The 18,442-nt window shown below is 43.7% G+C and overlaps 2 protein-coding genes across 6 annotated transcripts in view; one reads left to right on the top strand and one right to left on the bottom strand.

Annotated features, from left to right (window-relative positions):
- The window catches only part of LOC118749737 (splicing factor 3A subunit 1), a 147,724-nt gene that overhangs the window by 9,573 nt on the left and 119,709 nt on the right, over nt 1–18,442 (top strand). The gene's annotated exons all lie outside the window — the stretch shown is intronic.
- Nucleotides 16,647–18,318, bottom strand: LOC118749765. Its single transcript, XM_036484546.1, has 3 exons — nt 18,045–18,318; nt 17,776–17,977; nt 16,647–17,720 (listed from the first exon to the last, which is right to left on the bottom strand). Coding segments are annotated over exons 1-3 (417 nt in total). The 5' UTR covers nt 18,047–18,318; the 3' UTR covers nt 16,647–17,507.

Raw genomic sequence — 18,442 nt, 5'->3', positions numbered from 1 at the left:
ATTTCTCTACGACTTGCGAGTGTAGGCAAATTTATGAGCTTTAGACGACTTGTGTAAGGGGGGAGATTGTAATCTGAATCCCAGTTAAAATTACGCAATGCAAAAAGCAAGAATTGTTTTTGAATTGATTCAATCCATTCTGAATGAACTTGGTAGCGGGGATTCCAAACAATAGATCCGTATTCTAGTATAGGTCTAACTAAACTGGTAAAAAGAGCTTTTGTAACATAAGGATCTTTGAACTCTTTTGACCATCGCCTTACAAATGCAAAAACGCCTATGGCTTTATTGACTGTAACATTAATATGAAGGTTGAAATTGAGTTTGGAATCCATTGTGATACCAAGATCGACAAAATTGTATACCTGCTCCAGATTATAATTTGATATTGAATAAACAGCTGGTTGAACAGCCCTCCGAGAGAAACACATAACTTTACATTTTTGAAGGTTTAGTGGAATATAGTTTACATTACACCAACTAACCACGTTGTTCAGATCCGCTTGTAACAAAGACCTTTCTGCGATAGAGGACAATGTTTTAAAAAGTTGCACATCATCGGCATACATTAAAATTTTTGAATCTTTTATTATAGAAGAAATATCATTAATGAATATCAGGAACAGAATCGGACCAAGGTGGCTTCCCTGAGGAACTCCTGAAGAAACCTTAATGATGGTGGAAGAACAAATATTAACAAGAACTCTTTGTGTTCTATCAGAGAGGTAAGATGAGATCCATTGAAGAAGACTGGGCTGAAAGCCGATTAGGTCGAGTTTACGGATGAGTAACGAGTGACATACTTTGTCAAAAGCTTAACTGAAATCGGTGTATATTACGTCTATATGAGCATTTTCTCTAAAACCGTTTGAGACATGAGTTGTAAACTCCAATAAATTAGTCATAGTAGATTTTCCTTTAGAAAACCCGTGTTGAGATTGTGTAATTGAAGAAGATATAGAATATGTCAGCTGGTTAACAATAATTGCTTCGAATAATTTGGGGATAGCGGAGAGTTTCGCTATGCCTCAATAGTTTTCTATAGACGACCTGCTGCCGTTTTTGTGAAGTGGTATTATGAAAGACTCCTTCCAGGCTGACGGAAAAACCCCATGTTTAAGTGACAAATTGAATAGAGTTGTTAAAGGCTCGCAGATGTTCTCAGCACAGTTTTTAAGAAAACAGGTCGGAATATGATCAGGTCCAGGCCTAAATGACGCTTTTAAGGTTTTTAAAGAGTGTAAAACTTCATCGGAAGATATTACTGGAATATAAGCAGAGTTGATTGGACAAAGCTCGTACGGATAGTCTCCACTTATAGGGAAGTCTACAGAATAATTGGACCTAAAGAACCGAGCAAACATGTTGGCAATGAGTTGGCTGTCGCTAGATACTGTGTTGCGATAATGCATAGCGGACGGAAAACCATGTGCCTTACGCTTTGAATTTACGAAACCATAAAATGATTTAGGATTGTTAATTAAATTCTTCTTAATTTTACATAAATATGAATTATAACATTTCTTATTTAATGCAAAGCAGCTATGCCGCAAAACTGAGTACCTTACGAAACCATAAAATGATTTAGGATTGTTAATTAAATTCTTCTTAATTTTACATAAATATGAATTACAACATTTCTTATTTAATGCAAAGTAGCTATGCCGCAAAACTGAGTACTTTACGTAATCACTGTGTAAGCCCGTTCCTTTATAGATTAAAAGAATGCGACTTTTCATTTTTCATTAAAGTGCTCAACGCTACGCTCCACTTCATCTCTATATATTGGCCAAGATAACTTTGAAAGTTCTTTGTTAATTTTCCTGAAATTTGCTTTCGCAAAGACATATCTAGTACTTGAACTTGACTTATTATTAATCATTTCATTTATGATTTCGTAGCTTAATTCAAGAGCAGGATGGTATGAATCTTCCGGCAAAACTAGGGAATCACACCGATTGATAGAGGCCTTCGGAACATCTTCAACGTAAACGAGATCCAAGACCTTTTCAAACTTGTTTGGACATATATTTATTTGTTTGAGGCAAAGTTCAGCCATTTCCTCCAAAAATACATTGTAACTATCTCTAGATGAAACTGGTACAACATCGGTGTCAATGATGTTCCATGAAATGTGTGGCAGATTTAAATCGCCAAAAATAATCATAGAATCGGATGCCGTAAGCATTGCAATTACGGTCTCAAGTAAAGCCACTAGCTGCATATATACTGATACGGCAGAATTTGAAGGGATGTAGCAAAGAGCTAAATAAATATAAATCTTTCCGACCTGTACACCTATACATTTAAATTCGGTATATTCAATGACAGGAACACTAACTTCCTCGGATGGTATCGATGAATGCACCGCAAAAAGAACACCACCGCCGATTCTGTCCTCGCGGTCACTCCTGTATATTTGATATTCATTTGGAAGAATTTCGGAATTAAAAATATGGGGTTTGAGCCATGTTTCGGTCAAGGAAATAATATTATAATTGCAGTCAAAACCTTTTAAATATAAGTCAGTTAATTTGGTATTCAAGTCTCTAACGTTTTGATAGTAAATACTTAAATTAGACTTGCGAGTTAGTTTTTTGAATCCGAATTAAAATTAGAAATTTTAGCTAACTTGTTATTATTTTTATTAGGTTTGTACTCAAACTCGCGAACAAACGCCCCGGTCGGCCAAAATAATCTATTTAGTAGTGAATCAAAATCTTCGGAAGCTACATCAATTTTAAAAGATGAAATATCGCAATCGTATTTAAAGTTAAATTTACGAATAAATACATCTTTAGTTCTAATTTTAGTCGATATGTATGACTTTATATCATCCGAAGAAGTATATTTGGCAAATCTAGAGACAAAAATTGATCTTCTCGGAGGAATTACAACCCACTTTTTGATAATGATGTCGGATGTGCGGGGCTCCGAATTATTCGGAGGAACTAAGTTAGACAGTGCAGCTGCAGATGTTGATGGCAACACTGTTAAACCAACGGTCTGAGAATTTTTAGATGTAGACCTAGTGGATAAGGCTTTAGATAGCGGAGGCTCCAATGCCTGAGGACATTGAGAAGAAAGATTATTAAGTTCTAAGGACTGGGATAGAGGATTTTTTTGACTAGAATCCGTGGCTGTCTTTTTGGGTGGACTAATAACACACCCACCTTTATTTTCTCGGCTATCCTCAGAGTGTGGAGGGTTGTCGAGACAAGTGAAAGACCTAAACATTTTTTCGTAATGCTTAAATTTCTCAACAAGCACCGACAGATCCTTTCCGATCTCAGAAAAACCATTTCTGGACTGCCTAAAGAATTTAAATAAATCAACTTCGGTTGATCTACATTTTTGCCAAGACCAACGAAGGCCCTTTCCCTCGTTAATAGCGTCTAATACTCTACCGCTCAAACATTTTATATGGGCAATCCCATCGCAGAGCCAGCATGACACATAGGAGTCGCTTTTAACGTGGCAATTGGTGTAAATACACGACATGTTTAAAATATATTTATTTTTAGGTTTTAGAAGCAAAAAAGCAAAACTGTTTTGAAAACGATGTATTAATCAGTGAACCAATCAGCTGGTAAATATCAGTTGGAAAGCAATGTAGCGAACAGTTTTAAATGCACTGTATATTTGACACCTAATAAACACAACGCAAAGAGCTGTGACAAAGATGAAACAGCAGAAGTGACAAAAAGACAAAAATAGCAAAAGCAGTGCGCACAAACAAAAACAATTGTACAACAACAATATATTATATGAAACAAAATACTCGGCACATGCAATTAAGAATATCAAGTTAAATTAATCAAATTTACAGGAAATTTTGATGTTTTGCTTATCTTTAAATTGTGCACCAGAAGTTTATTAATACTTTTTTTTAATTTTTTACTTTAATAAGCGTAAACAGCTTTATAAAACACAAAATTTAAACAGATCACAGAAAAACACAGCATCACGGCTTTGACGTTTGCGTATTTATTTATGTTGAAAATAGAAATAGGTTTTTGCCCGATAATGCGGTAATGCTGCTTTTCATAATGAAAAATACTAATTATTAGTAATAAATATGATTATAAAAGTAAATAAAAAATTCTGAACTATATTTTTACATTGAATCTTCTATGATTGAAACCCAGAAATGCGGGCGCATAGTCGGATAACAGAAAAACGGCCGGATATCTACCGGATACCCGGCTCATCCCTAGTTAAAACACTTTTGAAATTTTTTTTTGACATTTTCAAAAGTGTCTGCCATGATCCCATAACCGCCATAATTGTCTGTCATTATTATTTTAGAATAATAGTAACATCGAATGTCAAAATACTTAAATTGCAGACTTATTAAAATACTTTCGAAGTTCGTCTATATTTTCTACTTTTGCGACCTGCGTGATGCCGTATGGACCTCCCTTCCAAATAGAGGAGGTATTAGGGCTCAACTAAACAAAATTTGAGCTTTGGTAAATTACATGCAGTCTGCTGTTCACTGGCTCTTAGACTAGAAAGAAAATAGGAGATAATTTTCGCAATTTCGTTCTGTTAACATCTTAAAGATACGCCGTTTCGTCTTGGATGACATTCCGCTGTACCGGTGTAGAGAAAAAATATTAAATCAGCTGTTCTAATAACACCACCTTGCATAGATGCGCTTTGACTATCAACTGTAACTGATACGCATTGGTTGTAGTTGTAGCGGCTACCAAATCCCGCTAGGGTCGGCTCATACATCAACGTTATCGCCTGTTTCAGGTAAGGGGAGGCCCAGGAAGTGCACGACTTCCACGGGATCTGTCCATAGGGACAGGGGCGTTAGCTGGGTTGGGCTCTGGGGCCCGAAGTCATGTGACGACTCTCCGCATGCCGGGCATTGGTTGGAACATCATCGTTTATTCTGTTCAGGTATGAGTTTAGCCTGCTGCAATAGCCAGAGCGAAGTTGGGTTATTGAGGTGCGGGTCTACCGAGGCAGACAAAGTTCTGTCCCGTCCACGTCTGCTGGTTGTGTGCCAGAACGGCATTCACAGGTCAAGAGTCTATCACCCCTATTGCGAGTGTCGACTAGTAGTGGATAAACGACTATCAGTGGATTATCGATTATCCGTGGTATTTTCAAAGCCGTTTTCTCGTTCAATAAGTACGTGTGAATAGAAGGATGAGCGATTAAAAACTATTCACAGTCGCTTATTGAGCGAGAAGTCGACATTCACAATACCATGGAAAAGCGATAATCTAATAAGAGTCGTTTATCTTCTACTAGTTGACACTCGCAATAGCACCCCTATATAACTCGCGACCTACTCCCTGCGAATGCCGTTCAGGTTGTTTGATAAACATCTGAACTTCGTCCGTCAGTTCGTAGAGGTGCCTCCTGACGTGCCTTGGCGAGGGCTCTTCTGCAAGCAGCTGTCTATTTGGGTGACCACGTCTGTGGCACCCTACTAGAAACTGCTTGCAGAGCATTGTGTTATGCTCCTTGATGGGGAGCATCTGGGCCTCGGCATGTAAGTGGTGTTGGGGCAACATCAGATGGCATCAGGTCACTGTCCGAAGTGCCGTGTTCTGGCAGATCTGTAGCTTCATCCACACGCTGCATAATTTAGAACCGGCCGGCCAATCGCCTTGTATGTTGCCAGCAACGTTTATTTACTCCAAGTGCTGCCGGTCAGCGACCTTGATGCTCTGTACTCTATTGACAATTGCGGTTGTCCCCCAGGTTAGCAAAAATCCTCCGGCTGAACCCTCTACGAGGGTGCTGACTGGAAATAGGCACTACAGAGGATTCTGTGCGATGTCAGAATGGTGCTCAGCTAAGATCAGGAATCAGCGCTATGTGTTAAACTCCTTAACAGCGTAGTCATATGGAAATGGTTTTTGATCGTGGCTTGGAAGTCTGAAGGGGCTGGATCAAGGCGTCACGCGCACCGTACCGAGGATCGGCCAGGCTGGGGGCCCCTAAATAGCCCAGTCGCGAACGGAGCCCTCTGGAAGGCGGCCACACCCAGGATGTAAGTAGGCCTTACCTGGGCATCGCGGATCTCTGCCCGGGTGGACGAACACCTTTCTCCGCAGCCTGTGGGATCAAAGGAGTCCACCCCGGGAAACTCCTGGCCAACCTGGCATGCAGATTGCAGCCGGGGATAAGGCTGAATCTGGAGCGCAGGCCCCGGGCGGTCCTCTCGCGACACCCACGGCCTTCACGAGGCCTGACCAGAGGCCAGAACCAGCTGCAGCGGGCTATCGACAGAGGAAGCTGGCTGCTCGAATCCTGCAAAGGTTCACCACAACGCCTGACCTATGTAGCAAGGTGAAAGAAGAGCATGTGAAGGAGGACCTCACATAAATCGACTGTGCAAAGGCAGTCCTGCCCGACTACCGCAAGCCGGAGGAGAAGCAGCCGCAGGCACCCTCCAGTAAGCGCAATAGATCGGGGGGAAATACGCCCAACTATGCAAAGAGGGTCAGAATGCAGGGGCCTTCTTTCGCTGAAGTAACCAAGGAGCAGATCCTGCTCGGCGTGATTGATGAGAGCAATGAAGACAGCCTCACCCTGAGGCAGCAATGGAAGTGGGTTAAGGCCGCGATGGCCGATATTGCTATTAACATTATGTTGGAGAATCCGGGACCTCCGCCAACCTGCAAGGGAGCGGGGTGGTTCCAAAAATAACATCCGCGTTATAGCATTGCAGGCCAGCGGAGCCAGAAAGGATCCTGCAAACTATAAGGCTCTATAACCCGGAGCTACCTACCGAAAATTGGAAGGTGGTAAAGATCAACGAAAGCGGTAAAGCGACGATGCAAGTTTTCCTGCTTCTAAATAAGGACTCCATAGAGTTGCTGGAGCAAAAGAGCGGGGTCATATGGTACGGCTGTGACATTACCAAAAATAAGGTCTACAGCAGAGGTAGAGCCGGAAGAGGCCAACAGCGACGTGGAGATGGAGGAGGAATCCGAGCAGGATGATCCGATGGACGACCTGACCGGGGGTTATGCCTAATCGACGTCTTCGCTGGGGGCCGGACTCATGCTTCGGCTTTATACGGAGGAGGAGGTGATCGAGATGTCTGAAGACGCGGTCAACTCCACCCTAATAGGCGATGGTGAAGGTACGGCAGATTAACCTTCACCACTGTAAAGCAGCTTCAGCTGCACTGCTGCTCCATCTAACAGCTAGAGGGGCAGCCGACATCGTCCTAATCCAAGAACCTTGGGTGGTGGGACAAAACATTTGTGGGCTGAAAGCGCCGGGCTACAGACTGGTAAGTGGAGCCTCAACGGGGAAACCAAGGACGTGCATATTGATAAGTATCGCACTAAAGTGTCTCTTTCTTCCAAAATTTAGCGACGAGGACACAACAGCGGTCAGTCAAGGTTTAAACGGACGACCAATTAAGATGGCATCCATGTACTTAGCGCACGACAAGGAGGTGCCAACTATCTGCATTAAAGACCTAGTGGCCAGCACGAGGGAGGCGCTAATTTTGGGAGGTGATGCGAATGCTCACCATCACACCTGGGGTAGCTCCGATGATAACGAACGGGGTGAGTCACTTTTTAATTTCATACTTAGCTCCAAGATTGTTTGTGCAAATAGGGGGAATGACCCCACTTGTGTTACAATATCCCGAAGGGAAGTTCTGGACGTTACCCATATCTCTGAGAAAGTGGAATGACTGGTCGGGAAGTGGAAGGTGCTCGAGGAGCACTACTTCTCCGAGCACCGATATATCAAATTCGAGGTAGTAGGGGGAACGCCCAAGGCTCCTCTAACTAGAAACTTGCGAAATGCCAACTGGCATAGGTATCGGAAAGAGCTGGATAGGCTTTTGCCATAAGATAGAGAGCCGGCTACTCCAGCAAACCTAGAGGAGCTGGAATACCTTGTCGACCATTTTACGGGGGCCTGCAGTAAGGCAATAGACATTGCATGCCCCAAAAAGCAGCACCGGGGTAGGAAAAAGCCACCCTGGTGGAATGAAGAGATCAGGAGTTCACGCAAGAACTGCAGCAAAACTTTCAATCAGGCTACTGCGTCTGATAGTGAGGGACATCGCGAGACCTACAAGACAACGTTACGGGAGTACAAGAAGCTGCTAAGAAGGTGGACGGGGTGGAATCTATCTCAGAGGCAGGCAGGCTCAGAAAGATACTCTCAGGTGCTGCCCAGAAAGCCGCAGGTTGCTTGCAAAGAACTGACGGCTCCTGGACTGAGACCGAGGAGGAATCACTGGATCTGCTTCTCTGCACACACTTCCCGGGTGCCACGGATAGCATGCCAGTACAGCCACATTTAACTGGAGATCTTTCGGTCGCTGGAGATTTCCTCACTAGGGTAAAGGTCATCTGGTCTATTGGGAAATTTCAGCTAAGCTCAGCGTGGCTACACGCTATAATTAGGGGAATATTAGCTCTTAACCATATCCCTAGAAAGTGGAGGGAATCAAGAGTGGTGTTCATCCCCAAGGCAGGGATGTCTCACAACAACCCAAAGGATTTCAGGCCCATCACCTTGTCGTAATTTCAATAGAAGGTTATGGAGAAACTGGTGGAGGTCCGTATCAGAGAGTCGGTTAATGACGGACTCTCTACTACACAACACGCTTATACGAAAGGTTGATCTACAGAAACAGCGCTACATGAAATAGTGTAGCATATAGAGAGATCACTTGACATCAAAGAATATACGCCAGCAGCTTTCCTGGATATAGAGGGCGCCTTTAACAACATCATGCCGGGCGCGATAACGGCAGCACTGACGGGCCTGGGCATCGACTCGCGCTTAGTTGCGCTCGTTAACCAAATGCTGAAATGCAGGGTGGTTCGGGCGGACCTGGCGGGGGTATCGCTGACCTGGATCGTAGAGGGGCACCCCGCAAGGGGGAGTCCTATCCCCTCTATTATGGGTCGCAGCGGTAAACTCACTGCTGTGTGGCATGGAGGGGGGGTGGCTGTAAGGTTATTGCGTATGCGGATGATCTTGCACTAACAGTAAGTGGGAAATTTCCACCGACTTTATGTGACATTATGCAGGTAAAACTGAAGTCGAGAGGTGGACAAAAAATAACGGGTTAGGGGTAAACCCAAGCAAGACAGAACTTGTACTGTTCACAAGAAGGTACAAAATCCCCCCATTGATAACACCAAGGCTGGCACAAACCACAAAAATTAAGCGAATCTGCTAAATACCTGGGGATAGTCCTGGATAAAAAACTAAGCTGGATTCAAAACACCGAAGAGCGGGTGCGGAAGGCCACGGTTGTCCTATACAGCTGCAGGAGAGCAATCGGCCAGTGGTATGGTGGCCAGTGCTGGAGAAGAAAGTAAACAGTATTGAATTACAAAAAGTGGAGGGAACGGCCCTGATCTGCATTAGCGCTGCTCTCCGCACAACACCTACTATGGCAATGAATACGATCCTTAACATCATACCCATAGATATTATGGGATGACAATACGCTGCGTTTGCAGCCCTAAGACTACAGGGGCTTAAAAGCTGGAAAGCGGCTCGTTGTAGTCACACTACAATTCTGAGAAACCGACAACTACTGAGTACAACGGACTACTGTGTATCAAGGCTCACTTTCACTAAGGGTTATAGCGTTACGTTACCTAGCAGAGAATCAAGGCTCGAAGGAGTTCCCGGGTCAAGAGATGCCATAAGATTCTACTAGACAATAGGGTCTACTCGGAGAAACTGGGAATAAAAAGATCATTCCGACTACCTGACCACTGTAGTGTCTTTCAAGCCGAATTGGCAGCCATGCAAGAAGCCGTTGACAGCCTATAACTAGCTGTTATCGCCACTACGGATATATATATATATACTCAGACAGTCAGGCGGCCCTTATGGCATTTGACTCTGTCATCATAAATTCGGAAACAGTTGCCAACTGCCGCAAATCACTTAACGTGATAGCGGAGCAGTTCGCTTTGCACCCGGTATGGGTATCGGCGGGGCACAGTGACGTACCAGGAAATGAAAAGGCAGAAGAGCTTGCAAGGGCGGGTACTTCCTCTCCACTTTCACCAGCCTGGAAGAGGATGGGTATGCCATTCGCTTCCTGCAAGCTCTTACTAAGGGAGAACTTCCTTGAAGAAGCAGCCTCCAGATGGGAGCGCACTGAAAACTGTAATACAACGAAGCTTGCATGGCCAAAATGGGATGTACGGAGATCGAGGGAAATTCTCACTCTATCACTGGCCATTGGTCTGTTCACAGGACATATCCTGATAGGAAGGCACGCAGAACGCCTCGGGGTTAGTCACAACGACTACTGCAGGAGTTGCCACGACGAAGAAGAGCCTGAATCAATAAGGCACTTACTCTGCGATTGCCCAGCACTAGGCAGGAAAAGACAGAAATTCCTAGGTATAGGTCTTCTAGACGATCTAAGCGCGACTGCTAAGTTTGGAATACGGCAGTTGCTAAGGTTCGCAGACTCCACGAACTGGTTTAAGGAGTAGGGGTTCTTGGATCCATGTCGTATTACAATGGGCCCTGATCGGGCCTAAGTGTGCTGGCGCCCTCTGGGCCTAGCAGCCACTTCAACCTAACCCAACAGGCATGTTAACTGATTTTAATATTGAGTGATAGCCAGACAGCTCTCAAGGCCCTCTCATCATTTGAGGTCAAGTCCTCCTTGGTCCTTGAGTGCATTGATAAGCTTAACAGCCTGACGGAGTACAATGGCATTCAATTAACTTGGGTACCAGGGAATTGCTGGCAACGAGGAAGAGGACCGACTAGCTAGAATGGCAGTCGCCTATAGGGCCTGAGCCCTTCCTAGCGATTGGATCTAGCAAAATCAAGGAAGAGTTCAGGAAGGAGAGGAACAGGCTAAGGAATCAACACTGTCATAACACTACAGGTCTACGTCAGGCTAAACACCTACTGGGAGGACACTACCTTACAAGGTATAGGGCAACCATTAACCTCCCCAAGAAAAGGGTAAGGTTAATAACAGGTTTTCTGACGGCTCACTGTAGACTGAGAGTTCACCTGCATAAGCTGGGCATCTGGCCAAACGACCTATGTCTGACTGAGGAGATTCCTGTGCACCTGCTTCGCGAGTGTGAGGCGGTCGTGAGAAGACGGGAGAAGTAGCTAGGCCAACTCTGGCCAAGTGAAGAATTGATACAACCGCTAACCCCTGGGGATTTCCTAAATTGTTTGGGTTCTCTAGGATTAGATGAGGTACTCTAAATAGTTGAGGGCACAATAGATCTCTTGGTCGCAGTGCATACCTCTATTTTCTATGGCTTCTATCTTAGGCATTTTCTGCAAATCGTACGATTTCAAATCCAAACCTATTTCGGAAGATTTATAACCAAGAGGGAAAAATTTGACACTAAATCTATGGATGTAAAGTAAACGATGTGTTTCTAGCAGTTTCCATTTGAATCATTTAATACTTCGATTACAAATATACAATACTTTAAAGTAACAAAGGTACCGTGCCCGTGGACCTCGGTGTAGTAAAATTTAATGTGGCATACTGGCCAACTAAACAGCTCTAGCTAAACAAACTTCAGTAAAACCACAAGGTGTCCAATTACCACAATGAAAATAAAATATATTTTAAGATGAGCCCACGCCAGTTATCACTACACACTACAGTCAGTCAATAAAGATTAGGTACAGCGTTTTTTTTACAGTACGGGCCACTATTTTTTAAATATTTTATTTTTCGCAATTTTTTTATAAAAATATGGTTAATTCTACAGCAAAAACCCCCAACAGCAAAGTTCCAAACCTTGTGCAAAATTAAAGAAAATTCGGCAAAATTTCATTCAAATATTGCACTTTCTATTTGCGCTCTCTAGAAAGAAGTTGAGTATGCAGTTTTTTAGCCCATTCAATTTTAGTATAACAAAGTGCAAGTTTGTGGTGGCTAGGACTTACCATTGATTTTTAGGAATTTTTTTTGTTGAAGGTGTCGCTCATTTTCTCCATATAAAATAATGTTTGATAAGTTTTTTATATGGAAAAAATGTGCGACACCTTCAACAAACAAATTTCCCAAAAATCAATGGTAAGTCCAAGCTTCCTCATACTTGCACTTTATTATACTAAAATCGAATTGGCTAAAAAACCGAATACTCAAATTTTTTCTAGAGAGCGTAAATAAAAAGTGCAATATTTGAATGAAATTTTGCAGAATTTTCTTTAATTTTGCACAAGGTTTGGAACATTGCTTTTTGGGGTTTTTGTTGTAGAATTAACCATATTTTTATAAAAAATTTGCGAAAAAATAAAATATTTAAAAAATAGTGGCCCGTATTGTAAAAAATTCGCTGTACTCAAACTTTATTGACTGACTGTAAGTGCTTAAAAAATTAATCAACAAAAGAGTTAACTACAAATTCAAAAAAATTTCAATAACAATGCAACAGTCTATGCGTGGAATTTTTTATCAACTATAACCAGCGGAACCAAGTCACATGATTTTGAAATTTGATATAGTCATATCTATGGTAGGTTCTTATGTTAAGGATTATATAAATGAGTTCGTATAAAGACGTGGGGCGAAACCCGCGGGTGAAAGCTAGTACGAAATAAAAACAAGACGTCGTTTAAAGTACAAAACCGCGTATCGTCATTCTGCAAAACCCCGTAACTGACATTGGCTGCCAAAAATTGGATTTGCACACACAAGCTCTTGGCTCAATCCTTATCCATTCGTCCTGAAATATACCCGCCAGAAATGCGATTGCTTTATAAAAAAGAGAACCATTTTGAAATATGAGTGTTTCTGCGCTCTAGAAAATAATTTCTACAACTTTACATAGGCGGCTTTGCATTTTGCTGATACGCGGTTTTGTATTTTGTTGATACGCGGTTTTGCACTTTAAACGACGAAAAGCTTTACTCACCTTACCATCAACTCAAAATGTAACTTTAATTAATTTAGCACTAACTGATAAAAAAGCGATAACTCGAAAAGTTGTAAAAGTTGTAATAAGATTTGCCTAACAACAGCAATCTAACTCAAAAGAAATCTGTTTTGGTTACGGCGCGCACTTGTGTTCTACTTAAAAAAGTGTATACAACTAGAACACATGAACCAACTAACAAGATCGGAAAAGAATGAAAAAGTAAATTTCTGAGCGTTTTTGACATGTGCCTAAGAATGGAAACAAAGAAAACGAAAAAGGCGCGGTGATTGAGTGCGATTAAATTGGTATTTATTATAAAATATACGAAGTGAAACTTGATGACAATTAGCAAAAAAAGTTCATAAAATGTGGTTTTCATGATTGAGACTATTTTATAATCGCATATCATCAGCACGGGTCGATTTTTCAATTCCAACGTTTTAGCCACAAACGTGCACCCACTTTTCACGAAAATTTATGCCTTTTGGCAGACCAAACAAAAGCCACAACGTGCACCTACTTTTCACGAAAATTTAGGCGTTTTGGCAGACCAAACAACCGCACAAACTTGTTCCAATCACAAAGCACTTCATTTTATACCATAAATTTGTAATAAATCAAAACTAATACTAAAATCGCTCATAAAACACATAAAATTGCTAAAAAAGCCATTCCGAAGCGATAGAAGACAATGTAAACAAAACGGGAAAACATCAAAAACGCTACGAAAACTTTTTTTTGAAATTCGATAACAAATACAACGATGGCACGTATTCATGAAACAACTAACAAGATCACGCAATCGGAAGAGAATGAAAACAGTGAATTTCTGAGCGTGTTTGACGTGTGCCTAAGAATGAAAACAAACAAAGAAAACGAAAAAGGCGCGGTTGTTGTTGTTGTTGTAGCGGCTACAACAACCCCGCCCAGGACGGTTGGTATCTCAGTCGTTGTCGTCAAGTTCCACTAACGGCAACCCTAGGAAGCGTGCAGCTTCTGTGGGGTTTGTCCACAGGGACAAGGCCGTTAGGGTTGTCGGGTTTTCCGGGCATGCGAAGAGATGTTTCGAGTCACGAGGGTCTCTCCGCATGCCGGACACTCATCTGGCACATCCGCATTCAGTCTACTCAGGTATGAGATTAACCTGCTGCAGGAGCCAGAGCGAAGTTGGGCTATTGTGGTTCTTGTCTCCCGCGGCTGATGAAGCTCCGTCTCGTCTATGTCCGGCGGTGGTGTGCCTAGAACGGCACTCACAGGTCTAGAGTCTACATAACTCGAGACTGACTCCCTGTGAATGCCGTTCAGGGCCAGTCAGTATGCTGACGGGTCCAGAGGCTGCTTGATGAACCTCTGGACTTCGTCCGTCAGTTCGTATAGATGCCTCCTTACGTGCCTAGGCGAGGGCTCCTCTGCAAACAGCTGTCCGTTCGGGTGGCCACTTCTGTGGCTCCCGATCACAAACTGCTTGCATTATGTTGAGCTCCTTGATTGGGAGCATTTGTGCCTCGTTGTGAAGGTGATGTTCTGGTGACATCAGGAGACATCCAGTCGCTGTCCTAAAAGCGGTGTTCTGTACTGTCTGTAGCTTCATCTACTGCGTCCTACTAGTCTCGTAGTCGCGTAGTGTAAAACCGGCCGGCCTATTGCCTTGTATGTTGCCAACAACGTTTCTTTGTCTTTGTCCCAAGTACCAAGGGGTTATTTACCGTCGGAATTGGTGTATCATCGACGTGAATTCCCAGCGGTAGCCTGACCTCCTTCGTCCAGGTTGTGAACAAGGTCGCAGAGGATTTCGTAGGGGTGAGGGCTTGACACTTTGCAGTGAAGAAGCGAGAAAGATCGCAGAGATACCCGTTTACTTTCGAGCACAGGTCATCAATTCCGTCGCCATGATCGAGCAATCGTCGGCTTAAGAGACAATTGACACTCCCTCTGGTGGTTGAGGGAGATTTGAAATGTAAAAGTTAAACCGTAGCGGGGAAAGGACACCACCCTGTGGAACCCCCTGTTTTATTTTTCTGAGTTTACTCGATTTGTCTTTAAACATTACCGACGAGTGTCGACCACTCAGATAATTTTCCGACCACCGTTTGAGGCTCTGTGGGAGAGATGAAGCCTCTATATCTTCTAGTAGCGTGGAATGGCTGACAGTGTCAAACGCCTTTGACAAGTCCAACGCTACTAGAATCGTTCTCTCACAGGGACGGTTACGGTTAAGACCACGAGTTATCTGAGTATTTATGGCGTTAAGTGCTGTTGTTGTACTGTGCACTTTACGGAAACCATGCTGATGCTTCGCTGGGGTCAGGTGGTTCGTGAAATACGGGAGCAGCAAGGCCTCGAGTGTCTTCCCTACCGGGGAAAGGAGTGTTATCGGCCGATACGAATCTCCTTTGTTGGCAGGTTTCCCCGGTTTGAGCAGTGGGACCACTCTCCCCACCTTCCAGATGTCTGGGATGATGAGAGTGGCCATTGACAAGTTGAGGACCTCCGTTAGGTACGCTACCCCCGCAGGACCCAAATTTTTCAGCATCAGCATGCATATTCCGTCGGGACCCATGGCTTTGGAGGCTTTCGCCTTCCCGATAGCCACCTGAACTTCACCGCACGTGAAAGCAAGGGGGCACAAGTTGTTGGCAGTTTCTCCAGCCTTTTGGTCACTCCACGCTTGGCTTTGTCCACCAGAGGATGCAATATGAACTGCCGTCTAAAATAGCTCGCGCATCGCTCCGGGTCCGACGAAGCATGGTCGCCGAAAGAAATTTCGACTGTCGTCGTGCTTCGTCGGATTGGACAGTGATCTCACGGTTGACCACAGCTTACTCACACCAGAGGTGAAGTTACAGGTCTTCAGATGCTCTTCCCACTTCCTCCGTTTATGTACGTTCACTAGTTGCCGAATCTCCGCGTCGTGATTGCTGGTACGGGGATCTCCGGGATCGGCCTGACGAAGGCTATCACGCTCATCGGCTAGAACAGACGCTTCAGCAGGGAAATTTGAACGTGGGTCCGTAATACATCCTGCCGGTACGAAGCGAGCTGCAGCAGCGGTGACAGCCCTACGGAACATACGTTCACCAAGGTGGACGTCGGTTGGTGTGGGGAGAGCAGCGAGGGTGTTTTCAGTAAATTCCGCGAAGCCTTTCCAATCAGCTTTAGAAAATTTGATATAGGTTCGGTGTTCCGCGGAAGCAAAGTCAGTTGGTTTATCGATCGAGATGACTATGGGCAGATGGTCTGATGCCAAAGTCAGCATGGCTCGGCATGAAATCCTGTTTATCAGACCAGCGCTGACTATTGTTATGTCTGGCGAGCTGCAGCAGCTGCCCATAATCCTGGTGGGTGCGTCGTCGTTCATTGTGCAGAATGTCGAATGGTCTATCTGCTCAGCCAAGTCAGTTCCCCTACGATCGTTTGACTGGCTTGAGTGCCAAATATCGTGGTGCGCATTAAAGTCACCTACTACTCACCTCTGAGGAGCGCACCTATGTCAGGGTGATATCCTGCCGGGCAGCAGGTGACAGGGGGTATATACACGTTAAATATTTCGAGCTCAACATCGCCTGATTGGATAGCAATGCCCTGACATTCTAGGGTGGTATCCCTGCGGTCGATGTCTGCTTCGTGGTGCGTGATGAACGCTAGGCCACCACCATTATCTCGCTCGCGATCTCGACGCTGCACGTTGTATCCGTGCAACTTCGTCTCTTGGACCGCAGCTGTCAATATACCATGCCTTCCCATGAAGACGGTTGTCTCCTCGATCTTGCTCTGTAGCCCGCCGTTACAGTTAAATTGAAGGAGATTCATGTGGTTCGGGAGACGTGTGGTGATGCGGGGTGTGGGAGATGTGTGTGGCGGTGACGCCATTGGCTGTGTGCGCTGCTGAGGTGGTTGCCGCCCTGTGGTGGTGGTGGATGGCGTCGCAGTTGAGATCTGCGACCGAGCGTCGCAACACGGGCCCTCGAAGTTCCTCGTCCAATCTCGCGTCGTGTGCAGACCTGAGCATGCCCTAAAGTGGCACCAGCCAAGGCAGGGGGGCTACTCTCTATTGCGATTCGAAAAGCAATGCTATTAGCAGGCCAAATGCGACGAAGTTATGAGCTCATCAGTCACAGTTAAGTTATAAAAATAATAAGTACATGCCAATTAACAGTTAAGTTACATAAATAATGAGTGACAATAATAATAATATGTAAGGTACAATAATAATCTTTAAGACCGACTAATTTGGAGCATTTCCTTTTTTATGTTTAGCTTCTCGCGCTTAAGTTCGAGGTTTTCAATATTAATCTTCTGCTCGTGCTCAAATTTTAGCTTAAGTAATTTATATTTATTTTCTTCAATTTCTCTCGTTTTTCCTAAATTTCTGTTAATATCTTTTAAAAAGGAATGTATTTCATTGAGCTTGTTAATAGAATTCTCTTGGTAGAGTATTTGATTCTCCACTTGCTTCTTTGAGAGCTGCTCGTGTCCAACTAGATTCATTGCAGACCGACGACGTGGTGTTGCAGACTGACGAAGCGGTGTTGCAGACTGAGGACATGGTGTCACTGGGTTCTACACGAAACTTTCATCATGCACCGGAGTACTTTTGTCTACAGTGTAAGATGTTTCATCCACTCACATGTTGTGATCCACACCACAATCAACGGAACCAAATCTCTCGGAGTTACTACTGCCACTCACCGCCTCATCAATAGACATTAATTGAATGACTCTTTCTTCCACTGGTGTGAAATGTTGATACCTAGACGGTCCATCACCCGTATTGGAATTACTTTGTTTGTTCCTTCGCATTTTAGCTTTGAGATGGTTCTTATAGTCAGCCCATACCTATAATTCTTTGCTATAACTTCCAAATTGCAACTACTAAGTATATATTGCTTACTCTTTTCCACCCAGCCACATCACGCGTAGGTTGTGCACAACTATTGAGGTCCTCCATTAACCGCTTCCACAAAATGTTGGCACTTGCTTTGGCATTGGAAGTCTTTAACTGCCCTTTGGCCAACTGCGGATGTTCTTCCATAAAATCCACCATTAATTCGAACTGCGCAAGTTTGGTGTGTGCCGTTTTATCGTTGGATTCCCTGTAAAAATTGGATTTTTTTTTATTATTTTTCTAACAAAATAAGTAAGTTATTTTTGATTACTTACATTTTCGCTTGATTTGCGCGCGCTAGGCAGTTGTCGAATAAAATTTGCCACTTTCGAAAGCTTTTGACATTTCATTTCGCGATACAGAGTGCCACAAATGCGAAAAAGCAAAAAAAGGGAAAAAAAGAAATTCGAAGATCGCTTTTACAGTGTCAAATGTATGAATTCTGATATTTTGCTTTTAGAATCGCAACAGAGAATAGCCCCCCAGGTGTTGCACTTGACTGATGTCACATTACGGAATATCCTTGTCTGACATACCGTGCAGATTGTAGGAGGGACCAGTTGTTGGCGGCGGCGTGTGGGTGGTGGTACGGTTGTGTGTGTTCTGTGGTCTGTCTTGGTTAAGATATGGTCTATTGTGTTGTTATCTTGTTGTGCTGTGGTGATTGTGTGGG

The sequence above is a fragment of the Rhagoletis pomonella genome, unplaced genomic scaffold (genome assembly GCF_013731165.1).
Source record: "Rhagoletis pomonella isolate Grant_MI unplaced genomic scaffold, Rhpom_1.0 Rhpom_scaffold_00001, whole genome shotgun sequence".
NCBI classification, from domain to species: domain Eukaryota; kingdom Metazoa; phylum Arthropoda; class Insecta; order Diptera; family Tephritidae; genus Rhagoletis; species Rhagoletis pomonella.
This window is presented reverse-complemented; position numbering and strand designations above follow the sequence as displayed.